This window comes from Fusarium fujikuroi, chromosome FFUJ_chr01 (genome assembly GCF_900079805.1).
Source record: "Fusarium fujikuroi IMI 58289 draft genome, chromosome FFUJ_chr01".
Classification (NCBI taxonomy): Eukaryota; Fungi; Ascomycota; class Sordariomycetes; order Hypocreales; family Nectriaceae; genus Fusarium; species Fusarium fujikuroi.
In genome coordinates, this window is record NC_036622.1 from 1,139,842 (window position 1) to 1,154,146 (window position 14,305).

General features: G+C 49.0%; 5 protein-coding genes; all 5 read right to left on the reverse strand.

The window, feature by feature from the left end:
* Window positions 1-67: 67 nt before the first annotated feature.
* On the reverse strand, window positions 68-1,468 carry FFUJ_01713 (uncharacterized protein; the record flags this gene model as incomplete). XM_023575650.1 has 6 exons in its annotated part: window positions 68-760; window positions 808-843; window positions 891-917; window positions 973-1,228; window positions 1,286-1,362; window positions 1,427-1,468. 6 exons carry the CDS (start codon window positions 1,466-1,468, stop codon window positions 68-70), a joined length of 1,131 nt encoding a protein of 376 aa, XP_023423878.1.
* A 2,012-nt stretch (window positions 1,469-3,480) lies between these two features.
* FFUJ_01712 (uncharacterized protein) lies at window positions 3,481-4,169 on the reverse strand (the record flags this gene model as incomplete). XM_023575661.1 has 4 exons in its annotated part: window positions 3,481-3,750; window positions 3,803-3,848; window positions 3,905-3,937; window positions 3,994-4,169. 4 exons carry the CDS (start codon window positions 4,167-4,169, stop codon window positions 3,481-3,483), a joined length of 525 nt encoding a protein of 174 aa, XP_023423879.1.
* Window positions 4,170-5,124: 955 nt separating this feature from the next.
* Window positions 5,125-6,132, reverse strand: FFUJ_01711 (uncharacterized protein; the record flags this gene model as incomplete). The annotated part of the gene is made up of 1 exon (XM_023575673.1): window positions 5,125-6,132. The coding sequence occupies one exon, from the start codon at window positions 6,130-6,132 to the stop codon at window positions 5,125-5,127; it is 1,008 nt and encodes a 335-aa protein (XP_023423880.1).
* An 867-nt stretch (window positions 6,133-6,999) lies between these two features.
* FFUJ_01710 (uncharacterized protein) lies at window positions 7,000-7,842 on the reverse strand (the record flags this gene model as incomplete). XM_023575684.1 has 2 exons in its annotated part: window positions 7,000-7,654; window positions 7,712-7,842. The coding sequence occupies 2 exons, from the start codon at window positions 7,840-7,842 to the stop codon at window positions 7,000-7,002; spliced, it is 786 nt and encodes a 261-aa protein (XP_023423881.1).
* Window positions 7,843-8,811: 969 nt separating this feature from the next.
* Window positions 8,812-10,574, reverse strand: FFUJ_01709 (probable choline-sulfatase; the record flags this gene model as incomplete). XM_023575695.1 has 2 exons in its annotated part: window positions 8,812-8,923; window positions 9,028-10,574. The coding sequence occupies 2 exons, from the start codon at window positions 10,572-10,574 to the stop codon at window positions 8,812-8,814; spliced, it is 1,659 nt and encodes a 552-aa protein (XP_023423882.1).
* Window positions 10,575-14,305: the final 3,731 nt, after the last annotated feature.

Genomic DNA, 14,305 nt, shown 5'->3' on the forward strand with positions numbered 1-14,305 from the left:
CCCTCAAGTCCGTCTCAAAGTATTTTACCATTCACGTCATCGTCTCCAACGCATTTCAACCATAGACTCATGGCGTGCCAGTGGCGCGAGCCTTGAGGGCACCGTTTCCTCCAACCAAGTTGCCCAGGTTAAGCGCGCTGCTGAGCTTTGAAGGGTCGGACAGATCGATAGGGACTCGTGTCCTGGAAGCTGACTCGGCGTTGGCAGTGGTGGTGGGCTTGGTTCCGTCAAGAGCGGGCTGCGCGAGTCTTCCTGTCGTGTCGGGGCCCATGTTACCGAGTTCCATTGAAGGGGCATATGTCTGTTGCCCTCCTTGCGTGGAGGAAGCTTCAACCATGGGTTCTTCGATGGAACTGGCAGGCTGCTGAGGAGCGGTGGACTCCGTAGTAGCGGGTTGCGCAGCAGAAGTAGTAGGTTGTTCGGAAACTACGGGCTGTGTCGTCGCAGGCTGCTCGATAGAACTAGGTTCTACGGGCGCAATCTGAGTCGTGGCGGGCTGCTCGACAGAACTGGGCTCTTGAGGAGCAACCGCCGTGGGGGCAGGATTCTCAACAGGGTTGACAATGCTGGAAGGTTGCTGAGGAACAATAGTTTCCGATCTAATGGGACCAACCACAGCAAAGGGATCCGATGCGAGTGTCGTCTTGGGCAAAAGGCTCTCAGGAATGGGGATCGTAGTGACACCAGGGTTGAACTTTCGACCAAGAGCATCATCAGACTCTGCGGGGGCTTGCACGGTGTGAATCACAGTAACAGGCGCCTGGGTTGAGTCAGTATTAGATATGAGTTTTGACCAAAAGGACTTACTGGTGCTTCTCCTGGGACGATTACTGTAACGAGTTGCTTAGAAGAGTTAGTAACAGCTGGAGGATACAAGCTATGGGACTTACAGCTTGAGTAACGGTTTCAACGACAGGCTGGAAATCGTTCAGTTAGCATAGAGGTTTCTCGAAATGTTTTCATGTTACTTACAGGAGGCGCTGGTGCGACCTGGGTAACATATTGAGTCATAACCTGAACCTGGGTGACATATTGAGTTTGGACTTGGTTGACGACTTCAGTCTTGGTTTCGGTGACAGTAACTGGAGGTGCGTTGATGGTAACGGTGACAACCTCGCCAGCAGCAGCTTCAGCTTCGCATTGAACAGTCTGAACAACAGTCGCCGTCTCTGTCTCGGTAACTTTTTGAGTAGCAGTTTCAGTCTCGGTTATATAAGACAGCCTGAGTCTAGAGAATTGTTAATACTGAAAACTCAACTTTTGGTGTTTTGTGGCTTAAACTCACCCTTCGAACTTGAGTGCATGAGCAACCCCCTCAACCTCTGCCTGTCTCTTTTTCATTATCCCATGTCTTCCCGCGGCCTATTTGAGTCAAAGTCAGTTTCTTGACTCTGTAGCATTTCGGTGCGAGTTTGAATATCCTCACCTGCGCAACATGGGCGGCGGTAAGCCAAAGCAACAACTTCATGATGATCCAAGCTCCCCGATAACTTTCAGAATTCGATTTGGTGTAGTGAGTGAATGTTCCAACAGTCCAGCTGTTTATGAGTTTTTACGGTCCAGTTGTAAAGAGCGACAGATAAAACAGTTCGACAATAGCGATTAAATCTTGGAGATGATGATATGTCGAGTAGGTATTAAAAGTCGTTCAGTCAAAGGGACAGTAAAAGAATGATTGCCCGGGGCAGAACAAGAAGAGAAGCCGTGACGATGGGTAGTAGTAGCACCGCCGAGTCCAAAGCCCGGGCAGCACCAAAACTTACAAAGTCAATCGATGAAAGAGTGAGCGATTGACAAGGTCACGACGGATAGAAAACAATAAACATAACACAACAACACAATTCAGAATTCAGAATTCAAAAAAAGGTCGGAAGCAAAGTGAGCGGAGGGGGAGAAGAGAAATGGGATGATTCAGGTTTCTTCTGACCCAAGTCAAGCCGTGCCTCGCCGCCGCACACACCGTCGCAGACGAAGCAGGGGCACGTTTTGGTGCATCATGGTTCTGGAATCTGAGGCTCAAACGGAGACTTGTGACGCTTGGGGTTAGGACGAGCTAGGGTTGGGAGTTTGGGGATGAGCTAGGGTTCAGGGGTAAAAAGACGCTATCACGACAAGGAGTCTGAGGGAATCAGGCATATCATTTGGTGATGACTGAGAGACCAGGTTCATGATCTGCACTGGAAGCTTGCTAGTTGATAACTCTATCGAAATTGAGTAGAAAGCCTCTGTTTGATGGCCACATCCCGATATTTCAGCTCAATATCAAAGTCTTGATCAAGAGACTTGGCGCTACCTGTCAAGATGGGACTAAAGGGGGCTAATCAAGGCACCACCGTTTGCCGGGACTTGGCAGTAGTACCGAGACGAGATATGTTGTGATAATATCAAGGAAGTTTTAGTAAGCGCTCAGCAGACAATGTGCTTCTGCAATATAATCACAAGAGAGTCCACGGAGCGGCCATCTTGGCGGCCGAAATGCAAGACTAACAAACCATCACAAAACGGTCTCTCCCGCTGTGGTCTTATACCTCACAAAAAAAGAGGCCATTCTCGAGAGCGAATTACCATGGCGAAAAACGTGGCGAAAATGCCTAGAATTCTCCATCAATAGCGAGACGCAACTGAAGCACCCCTTGTTCATCTGAGGTTTCGGGAGGGGGGCCGGCCTCGCTACTTTGAGTGAATTGACCGAAGTGCCAAGAGTCATTCAAGAGGTCTCATTTGATTGCACTACCGGAAGCTAATAGACGTCAAGTTTCGCATTGACGGTTTTTAATTAATTGATCAATTTACTTACAGAATAAGGCTGAGTCGTGGGATTTGCGTACCAATTATAAAATATGGATGAGTGCCGTTGAAAGAAACTCTTTTACTTTGTTAGTGCTCATCAAACTTACAGCGATTATATACAGGGATGATAGATGCACGTCATATTGGGGAAAGGTTAAAGGCAATGCCGTTACAAATATACGGTTACAATCTGAACAAGGGATTGTGCCATTGGACTTCTAAACAGGCAAAGTGAATTACCATGACCTTCTCAATACCTTAGCACTTAAGCAATAATAAGCCTACTAACACAGGTTCATCACCCACATACCGTATTCCCTCGGCTGTTTCCCATTCCCACAACACGGTCTCAGAGACAACCTCTGACATTTGATAAGGGTGCCAAAATAACCAAGGCATTCAGTCTGGAGATCACTTAAAGTTGCTAAAGTCTATCCATAACTAACCTACGTTTTTTAATACTCGCGATAGAGATTCTTGGTTTTCTTATCTCCCATAGAACAACTCTCAACACTAAGCAAAATCCTCAAAAACACAACCCATCAATTCATACTCTGGATATGCTACTCGTTTATTGCGCCTATTCCCATGATATCACATCCCAATGCTCTCACCAAGTGACATGTTTCAACTCCAAACCCGCAATCTGCCTATCAACACCCACCAACGCCATCGTTCATCTCATAATACTCATCCACTCATGTTATCGTCACCATTCACCCCAGCAGAGCTCGAGGCCCTTTGGCTAACAGGCATGTTACAGCCCGAGCTTCCGACGAGATCCCCAGGCTGATCCAGCTCCTCCTGGGTTGATCCATAGTCCGTATAGCCGGACTCTTCAGAGTGCGTTTCAGATCCTTCGGGAATAGGAACCATGGCTGTCTTGGTCCAGATGTGAATCGCTCGCTTCCAGTCCAGGCCATCAAGACATCCTCCTTTCACAGAGATGACGTTTTTTGACTACATTTGGTCAGTGTGAGATGACTCGTAAGCCCAAGATGCGATTACGTACTGGCGTTGAGTGAATGAGACGAGTTCCGCATTTGCGACAGAAGTAACTGTTTGTAACGCTTAGCGCCCAGTCAAACAAACATGAGGCTTCTAAAACACCTACCAGTAAAGCTGATGTCCTGAGGCTGTAGGTCGACTATAATACCCCAAGCTAGTTAGTCCAGCTCGTAACACCAAACAGTTGTTTCTTACCTGTAAACGCTCAGTAGATCCGTGTCAGGCAGCTCAAACCGAGGAAAGATGGCAGAAGTGCCAAATGCTGAACCCGTTTGTCGTCTGCAAGCATCGCAGTGGCAGATGTAGAGCGCCAGAGGCTGAGGCAGGGGAGTCTTGAAGGTCACTGAACCACATTGACACCTGGCCTCCATGACTGCGAACGAAAGAACGATTCAACTAAACGCGTGACGACGAGTTTCAATGGTGACGAGATTCGTAGGCAGAGTTTCGATTCTCAGTTCAAAACGCCGTTTCGCAACACACGAAACTCGAGGTGGAGGTTTCGATACTGCGCCGTGTGGAGGCGGGGTTCAGTAATCGCCAATTGGATGCCAACTTGAACAAAAAAGAATGAGGCTTGAAGGGATTCAACTTGATTCAAGCAACATTTATAAAGAAGAAACACAAACGGAGTATTACTAACACAGTAGAACGAAGAGTCTCCCCCCGTTATCGCTCAGAGATAGAACAAAGTTTGACTCCGCGTTTGCAGTGCGACTACAGTACGTGACTCATGCGGCACAGTCTGGCGAGACTCGCGCGAAGTCACATGGGACAAAGACGTCCTAATTATTGTCCCGGGCTTACTACAGCGCCATTCGCTTATCATATGCAGTTATTACTGTTATTCATCGTCACTTTTTTCTTATCTTGTTCGTGGATATCCTCGGCATTTAGCCTAGATATGCCTCGAATAGCCTCGGATTTGTTGTTGTGTGCGGTGTGGTAGCAGCCTTTGTCCTGGGCGTTACACTCTGCTTTGTGGAACGGTCGTCAACGGTCAGATGTTGAAACTTGGCATTGGATTGGGCTATTTCCCATTGGACAAGCCAAGTTGTTTTTTCTTGTGACGTCTTCCTGTTCATCGGAGTATCTGTAGTATCATTTACATGACACAATGGGTATCAACAGGACGGCAGAAACGGCATTTGAAGGTATATCATTCTCAGTATAGTACAAAAACCAATACTATGCAATGCCTAGCTCAATTTCGTATGCTTCAACTCCGTAACACAGTACCATACCAATGCTAATGCAGATAACCAATCTTGGCCAGCAAGGACTCCGTAAGGCATAACTCATGATCCATCATTCCCACGAAAACGACTACGCGTGAGATCTCGTAGCCCTCTCCGCTATCAAATTGTTTGCCATAGCCGTCGTGACAGCTCCGACTTCAGTCTCTGGGTTTCTCCACCCAACATCACTCTTGATCCATTCCATCTTCTCCTGTACCTTTTCAGTACACACAACCACAATCCTTCCCAGTCCTGCCTCCCTCAACTCTGTTTGCAGCGTCTCACACCACTCAAGTTTGTCCACGTCGCTCATCTCCCTCGCCACAACCTCCATCTCAACCCTCTCCAGTCGTTCCATCAGGGCAAGCCCCTCTCCGACCCATCGCCGTGCTGCTTCGGCCCTACGCCCCACTCCGCCTCCGAACGCTGGGCCCGTCACTACCGATGTACTCGCTCCGAGAACCATCTTCATCCGAAGTCCTCTGACTCCAGATGCCCATTCAGTGCACAAGGCGCGCCATTCCTCGCGGCCTGCGCCTCCGACCACTACGTCTCGTGCAAGTACCTCCAACCGCACATAGCGAAGGGAACCTCGCTGCCATGGAGCTAGGGCTCGAGTGAAGGCACGGGCGGCCCAGAGGCCTGAGGCGAACCAGTTTACAAAGACAAACTCATTCTGCGTGAATGGTAGAAGACGTGCTTCGCCGTAAATCTGGCGATTCGTGCGAAGGAGGCTCGTAGGAAGACCAGAGAGGGGACGGTATGGCGACAGCAGCCCCAAGTCTTTTGACTCGTCACGGTTCGTTTTATCCTCTTTAGTTGCAGTGTCTGTATCAACTGTCTGGAGAATGTATTGGCAATGCACTGGGGTTGGATACCATGGTGCAAGCTGTGCGTGGCGAACTGGACACATAAGGTGAAGCCAGTGGTAAATATTAAGTCGGATTTCGAGAGGCAATGACAGGAAAGTGAGTTTATTGTCAACTTTTTCGGTTGCAAAACGTGGCATCGAGTGTGGTATGGCTTCATTAATCGGCACGATTTCCATGTGCGGTTGAGATGCTTCTGAGACACGGGGATATGTATCAGGAGGCATGCCAGCGCCGTGGCAACACAATTGATAAGAATCCATCATCACGAGGCGTGAATTGCGTGGAGGTAGTAGCTCAGAGAATGATGATGAGGAGATAATGTTCAGTCGAGCTTCTCCTCACAGCTGTATAAGTAGGTAGCCCGCCCATCATGCCTCCAATATTCGGTAGTGCCAGAAAGCACAACGCGCAGATAAGGTTATCAATTGTGCCGATAATTTTCTCAATGCCACAGTCTCGTGAGCTCAAGCCATGTGCTGTCAAAAACGCGGGGAATGGGTAGCTTTGACGCTGAGGACGTTTGGGTGACGACATGGCTGAGCATGGCGACGAATGATTGATGCAGATGCACGCGCAAATCGGCCACAGCCGACTTCAGGTCAGCTTACTGGACAACCTGGGCTTGGCGCGATGAAGCTCTAGCTCGAAGCCAATATCTATATAGAACTGAGGATGAGGGTTGGAATGAGGTCAGCTTAGAATACCAATTGGTTTTCAATGTCTCCAACTCAAGCTGAGATGTCCCATTCTCAGTCTGGTCATGAAGCAAAGCGACGAGATGTTCATACAGCGCATTGTGGAGAAGCGTCGCAATAAGACTGTATAGACTGTATAATGCACTGCCTTCAGACTGTATAAATAGTCGAAGCGATACATTAGGACTCGGGAGCCCGTCTGTGATCGCCGACTAGATACTGCTATCTTAACGCATCAGACCTAAACAGCCGTCAGCTTATCTCACTAACTACTAACTGGGTATATCAACACCAAAGCACTCACTCGCAATCCCTCAAAACGCCATTGAGCTCAAATAGTTTCCCAACCTGATGGCAGAATGCCACAACACCTGAGTCCGACCACAGATCGCTTGCTCATGAAGGAACAAAACCTTGCTGGGGTTGTTGCTGCTGTTGGTCACTGGGTGGTATGTTGACACCTTGGAGTCCCTTGTAGACATCCACTTTGCGCTCATACTCAACGTTGCGCGGCACCTCAAAGTCCCCCCGTGCCGCAAACCAAAGCAATGTCTCTGGTTCCGCTCCTCGCACCTTGACTTCCGGGACATCTGGCTTCTCTGGCTCATCATCATCTTCCTCTTCGTCACCTTCCTCCTCGTCCTCTTCTTCTTCATCGTCATCTATAGGCCTTCGTAAACCGGTACGTACGTTTTTTACTCCATTTGCACGTTCTTCCGCCGTATAGGGATCGCTATTCTCGGTCGATATGAAATGAATTACCCGGTCCGAGAGCCAGCTTCGCAATTCGCGCCAGATTTGTTCTAGAGATTCCAGACCCTCTGGTGTAGCGAGTCGTGCAGTTTCAAGACCTTGACTGACGAATTCTTCGACGTCGGGTTCGAGTTTCTTGCGTAGGAGTTGGAGAAGCACGTTCTCTTGAGTTCGGCCGGGATAGTTCGTCGAGGGTCGGATGGCCATGCGATTGAAGAGGTCTGCATTTTCGTTCGTGCTCTCTAGAAGCGACTTAAGGTTCTTTTGAAGAATTTTGGCAGAAGCTTGAATCGATTTTCTAGGAAGACATATTAGCTACTGTCTCACGATGGCCGATTGCGGTGTAGAGGCATACGGAGGTGGCAGAGGATTGCTCTTAATTAGATCCTGCCTGAAGCTCTGCACGCTGCTAGACAGTTGAGCTACCTTGCTCAGTGTTTGTTCAAGAGCTTTGAGCTCATCGTCATCTAGATTGAGAGTGGCCATGATGCCTTCGCCGGAAGTAGTAGAATGTAGATGATTGTTTTCGCTGGTCGTGAATGGCTTACAGCTGGTAACTGATGCTGCAAAAATATGCGATATAGATAGCCAATGCTACTCCAAAGTTATCAAGCCCCTGATGCTTGGTAATTAAAGTCTTGGATGTTTTGTAAAAGAAATTCGGGTTTGACGCGGGGCATTTCAAAGCTTCCAGAACAAAGCGTGTCCGTCACCGTGTGCACACCGAGCTCGGTGTAGCGGAGCTTTCCCCAAAGCTCAGCTCAAATATCAAGCCTGGCAGTTCAGGCACAAAAGCCTCCCCTTATATCACCACCCTACTCCGTGCGGAACTTTTTTAATACAACACCTAGACCCTGAAACAAGCGGAGATCTCTCCACTCACCCCAGATTCTTGTAATTTCATCAACGTCATGGGCCATCTTGCGACATCAGCGCCAAAATCACACAATCTGCGCTTACATGACAAGCTCCGTGGATGCCGCCGTAAGGCCGTCGATCTCACAGGGCGATCGGCCGCATCGGGCCCGGAAACCGACACTCCGCTGTTTCGGAGGATGATATTTGTGATATTATTGGAATTGTGAATGCTTTGGGTCTCCAAGTTATTGGCCGGATGTTTACAGGTTGATAATCGTCATATATAGCTACTAGCTTGATGTCAGCTCGACGTTAATGAAAGTCTCTAAGCTACAAAATTAGACTGATTGGTAGGCAAGGAGACCGAAAGGTACACCAAAGGTTCTTAAGTTCATAAGAGTGTTATTCAATCAATTTATGGCTTTTAAGCAATTCAAATACAAGAAATCATAGCTGGCTATGCTTGATGCGAAAAATAGAGGTCATAAATCCAACATCTTCAATGCTGCAATAACATCAAGAATAACCGCTAAAGTGAAAAACGCCGAACGGAAAAGATACCTCGGTCATAGCTCATTAGTTTTTGGGGTGTGAACTTTAACTGTTGCGAACATGGGATACGGCCTTGCTCTCGTATCCATTGGCATCAACAAATGGATAACGAGCTCGGCGTTCTAGATCATCAAGAGGGATGGTGGAGCGGATGTACCTGCGGCGTATGGCGTTAGCACGTCTTAAACTATGCGATGATGTGATTTCGTGGCTTCCCGGGGCATTGATCACTTGTGGGGAGGGTTTGGATTATCCACTTACTTCTTCCTGCCATCATCATCGGGGTTGAAGTCCCAGCTAGTGAACTCGCCCTCCTTGAGGGCGTCCCACACAACTCGTCGTGTGCGCTGAGATAGAAGAACCTTCTCGGTGATTTCATTAAAGTCCCAACGGGCATGGGCCTCGGCCTCGAACTTATGGAAGACTTCCTTGGCTTCCCCCTGCTCGGCTGTCTGTGGTGCAATCTTTCTGAAGCGGGCGAGGTTGTCCAATTCCTTGGGGTCGCGTGCAAGATTGTAAAGTTGAGGCTCGTCGGCTGGGCAGGTGATGTACTTCCAATCGCCTCGTCGGATCATCATCATAGGACGAACAGTACCCTCGCCAGTGTACTCTGCAATAACAGTGTCGTGACCTTCGCGGCCTTCGAGATGAGGTAGCATGCTGATTCCATCCATTGGCAAGTAGGGTGATGGCTTAGTGCCGACCAAGTCACAGATAGTTGGTAGAAGATCGAGAGTTGAAACGTTCTGAGTGACGCGGTGAGGAGTGAATCGCTTGGGGTAGTTGATCAACATGGGAACTCGAACAGATGACTCGAAGTAGCTCATCTTGTACCAGAGTCCACGTTCACCCAGCATATCGCCGTGGTCGCCGCTGAAGATAACAATGGTGTTCTCGGCCAGGCCCGCATCCTCAAGTGTCTCAAGCAGGCGACCGATGCAGTCGTCAACGTAGCTCACTGAGCCGTAGTAAGCTCGTTTGGCACGCTTGATCTGCTCTTCTGAAAAGTCCTGGTCCCAAAGATCGCAGACCTTGAGAAGACGTTGGCTGTGGGCATCAAGGTCTTCCTTGTTCATCTTCACCTCAGGTAGGGCGATGTCGACATCCTCATAGAGGTTCCAGTACTTCTTGGTGATGGTGTAAGGGTCGTGTGGGTGAGTAAGCGAAACAGTCAATGCGAAAGGTCGCTTCTTGGGTCCCTCCCGAACGTGATCCCAAAGGTACTGGGTGCTCTTGAACATGACCTCCTCATCGTAGTCGAGCTGGTTGCTTCGGCCACAGGGACCGGCTTGGAGAATGGAGCTGGCGTTGTGGTACCACTCAAGGCGGGTGTCAGGCTCATCCCAGTTCACAGCCCAACCAAAGTCACCAGGATAGATATCACTAGTAAGTCGCTGTTCGTAACCGTGGAGTTGGTCACCGATAAAGTGCATCTTGCCAGCAAGAGCAGTGTGGTAACCCTTGGAACGGAGGTAGTGGGCATAAGTTGGCACATCAGAGCCAATCTGGGCAGCATTGTCGTAAGCCCCAATCTTCATGGGCAGTTGGCCACTGATCAAACTCATGCGCGAGGGGGCGCACAGTGGTGAGGGGCAGTAAGCAGAGTCGAACTGGACAGCAGTTGAAGCAAGACGGTCGAGGTTTGGTGTCTTGATCTGAGAGTTGGGGTTGTACATCTTGAGTTGAGGAGCAGCCAGTTGATCGGCCATGATAAAGAGAATGTTGGGTGTCTCAGACTCTGAAGAGAGCTGAGGAGCAGCCATGCTCTCTCCGTTAGACGGAGGGAGGGAGTTGAGATCAGGAGCCATTGTTGCTTGACTTGATTAGAGGATGGTAGAATACGGTGTCTTGGTGGGAGTCTCAGAAGATAGCTTGATGCTTTCAAGCACTGGAGATGGGTATCTAGGGACGTGTGCTTGAAGAAAAGAAGTATTGAAGGGAAAGAGTTTGGTGAAGAAGACTCGAAAGGTAAAAAGTGAGTGCGGGTGACTAGGTAGTTAAATAGATACAGAGATATGCAGGATGTAGGTCGACGGGTGGAGTTTAACTAGGGTTTGTCATGGAAGTCGACTTGATGCTTCTAGCCAGCTGTAACCCGAAGCCTCGTGAGTAAGTGAATGCGGAGAGGTACTAGATTAGTTTATCAAGGGAGTAGTCTCGTGATATCCCTGTTAGGGCTATGATTCAGATGGATGAGAGAGAGCCTAGAGAAGGCGGGCGATGAGCGGAGGGCACGGTACGGTACGGAGAGGCAATGCAACACGTTGGCACACAGACACGACGTATGCATTTATCGTCTCACAGGGGTCAGAGTGGAGGGAGGAATGGGGGAAATAAGTAGATCTGCACGAGGTTGAGTAATGCCGTGGGCGAGCGAGTATTTGGTGGGAAATAAGAAGATAACTAACTAATGTGAATATCCCGATGACAAGAGGCCAAAAGAGGAAAAGCAACCGGTGAGGTGATTGACGCCACAAGTTTTGCAATCGAAAAGGAGTGGGAGCAATGTCTCGTCTCGTCTCATCTTGCCAATCCTTTGACTTTTGAGAGGCAAAGCAATCAGCCAGAAACAAGAGAGAACGGTAAGGTAAGGCAATGTTAAAAATGAGCTGGGGTGTGTCTAAGTTCTTTTGATGTGGAGGCGGCTCATAGCGGTGGGCTTGTTGCGCATGGGCCCACAGTAGCTTAGCTTTAGGGGTGTGTCTCCTACGGTAGTAGCCCAGCAGCAGCAACATCAGCAGCAATACCTTAGTAGCCAGGGGTTATTCCAATAAACCGTGTCCGAAATCCCATCATGCAGAAAGAGGATCTGTAGATGAGTCTAGGGGGGCGTGTGCGGTTTTCTTCCAGAACAGAACATGGGTACAGTAGCACATGCAATTATCCAAAAGTCCACCTTATTCTTGAGGCCAACCTCGAACCCGACGTCTTGGACCAAGACTTTTCTATCATGAACACAAATTGAGTCACGAGGATCGTGATCAACACGTATGCATTGTTCGTTCTCAGATAACCTTTTTTGGTTATCACCAACCCCGTCGCTTGGTATCATTGTGTTTCTCCGTAGACACAATTCAATGTAATGTCTGGCTAATACACCACCATTTACAAAACGATGGTGTTAAGGAAGATATGGGAAATGAGAGTCATATCACATGCTCACTTACTTACTCGTCTACCCTTGTTTTGTCTATCGTGTTCTTCTTGATTCCAGTTATGCTTCTGAGTTGCGGCGGCGGTATGTAAATAACCGTCTACGAAGATTCTTCAGCCAATGCCACTACACAGATGGTGCATATCCCACGTTTGTGAGACTGAGAACGCAAGATACGGGCAGAAACGTTGCACATCAGGTCTTCAAATCCTGTTTGGGTGTGTAAGTTGAGGCTCACACAAACTTAATACTTAAGTCTATTAAATTCATGTCGTGTAGTACCTCTTGAGTTGTCTGTTGTCATTTGATCATTGCCAGCCAAAATGAAGGTCCCATTGGGTCTGTCTTACTTTATGCAACTACAAGGAAACAATCTTGGCAGCGCAGGGGTTCCAAGCGACTACTCGATTCGGCCATCAGCCAACCACGATTGGCTCATTAAATTCTTACCCAGTCCTCCCCTGGCCAAGCCCAGAACCCACAGAGATTGACAGCTGGAACGCTAGTGCAGATTTACCCCGGCCCGGGGCTCTCACCTCTACCTTAGACTCTCTTCTTTATCATCCGCCAGCCGCGAAGCCACTTCTGCTCCATCCATCCCATCATGATCGAGAAGCATCATCATCATACATCATACATCGCAACGTCCTCAATAGCTCCGGGTTGACAAGTCATCAATATGTAACGCTCACCAACAGCCTCCTGTAGGCTCCTGCAGCCGCAAGGACAAGCAAGATCTTTACAACATGATATTCGTGGATGCGTAGTGCTACACTCATCCGTGAACCAGAGGCGATGTCTATCAGCAAGCAGAGCAATGACCATGCGTCGATTCATCACATGAGCCACGATCTCCGTTGCCCACATCTTGGCGTTCAACTTATAACATCGTCGTGATGTTGTTGATGCATCAGTCTCAACGCACGCACATGCCGTCCGTCGTACTGGTCGCCTTCATCTTCCCCACATGCGTCTGTCGAAGCCTTGTCTTAGGTACTGTCGTCCCCCGTTTCATGCAAATCCGACGATGCAGCATGCAAGCCTCAGTGATAAGGATGCGCTTCGTCCCACACCATCTTTTCAGGAATCGGCCTCGATTTTAGTGGGTGTCAAGGTTGTTCAAGCACCACCGTCCTCGGGGTTGAACGACGCACTGGCCCTCTTACGCCATAAGCCGGTCCCTGCATCCTTTATCTGCACTTCCTTTCACCTCCATGGTCTCGAAAAATTCAACCTCCAAGAATTGTCTATACGGTGCATGGATATCCTACACGGTACTGTACGGCCCCGCGAACTAACCCTTCTCCCCACTGTGTCAAGTCACTGTATAGGTAATTCTCACCAACCCTCACGCGATCCACAAGACGACAATCCCCTCCCGTTGCATTCATCAGCTTGCCATTCCGCCGCCCGCCACGTCCTGCGTCTGTACGCATCCAAAATGTCCGCCTCGCTCGTTCTGACACGCACACATTTCGTATCCTCCTCCGTCCCTCCCAACGGCGATGGTGCCCGTCTGACCACACGTTCGGCTAGAGACGAGAACGAAGTCAGGAAATCAGAGAACGAAGCATAGCAAGCAAATATTAGACAATCGAGCATTGAAGCGCCGGTTTTCGTGGTCAGTTCATTTGTTGTTGTGAGGCTATGGGAATATACGCCCAACACCGGCAAAGGCATTACTTGGGACACACCAAGTGTATTTCCCTTAGTGCCATAACGCCTTGTCAGCTTGCGATGGTGCAATCCTGGGGCCGTCAACCACTTTCCCAGCAATTCGGCCTTCGCGGACTAAGCGCCTGCAACTTTTGATCTTGTCAAAGTCAATCGATTGGAATTGGTATCGAGTTGCCGAATATGGAGACAATCACCTCTTTCTAACTCCCGATGTCGACATTCAAATATCGGACCATCTCCTATCCTTGAAATCCTTCAATTGACCGGCCGGGTCTCCCGGCTCGATCTGTTTCATCTTTTCTACAAAATCCCGGCATTGTTTGCAGCAATCCCTTTGTTCCGGTAAATTCAAACGATCAGGGTCTGAAGTGAAGGATTTGGCCGAAGCTGTTGTTCACTTCACGAGCCGCAATCCGGCAGCACACATCTTGTCAGCCCACCACGAAGAGCCGAGAAACGAAACGTTGTGTTGCACAGCACAAGAACAACTCATTAACTGCCACGCGTGCCAACTGGGAATTTTTGGTCACATTTTGTCCAGATGCATTGATAGTCGAGTCATTAGAACAAACTGCCTGAGAAACTACCCCACGGTCGTATCGAGCGAGTCCTGGTTACCTCCGTCTGGGACGGGAACCAGCAGGATATGCTTGTAAGCAGATTCCAGCCCAAGCCGAGACAACTCGGTTCCTTGCCTCGTCTCCTTGA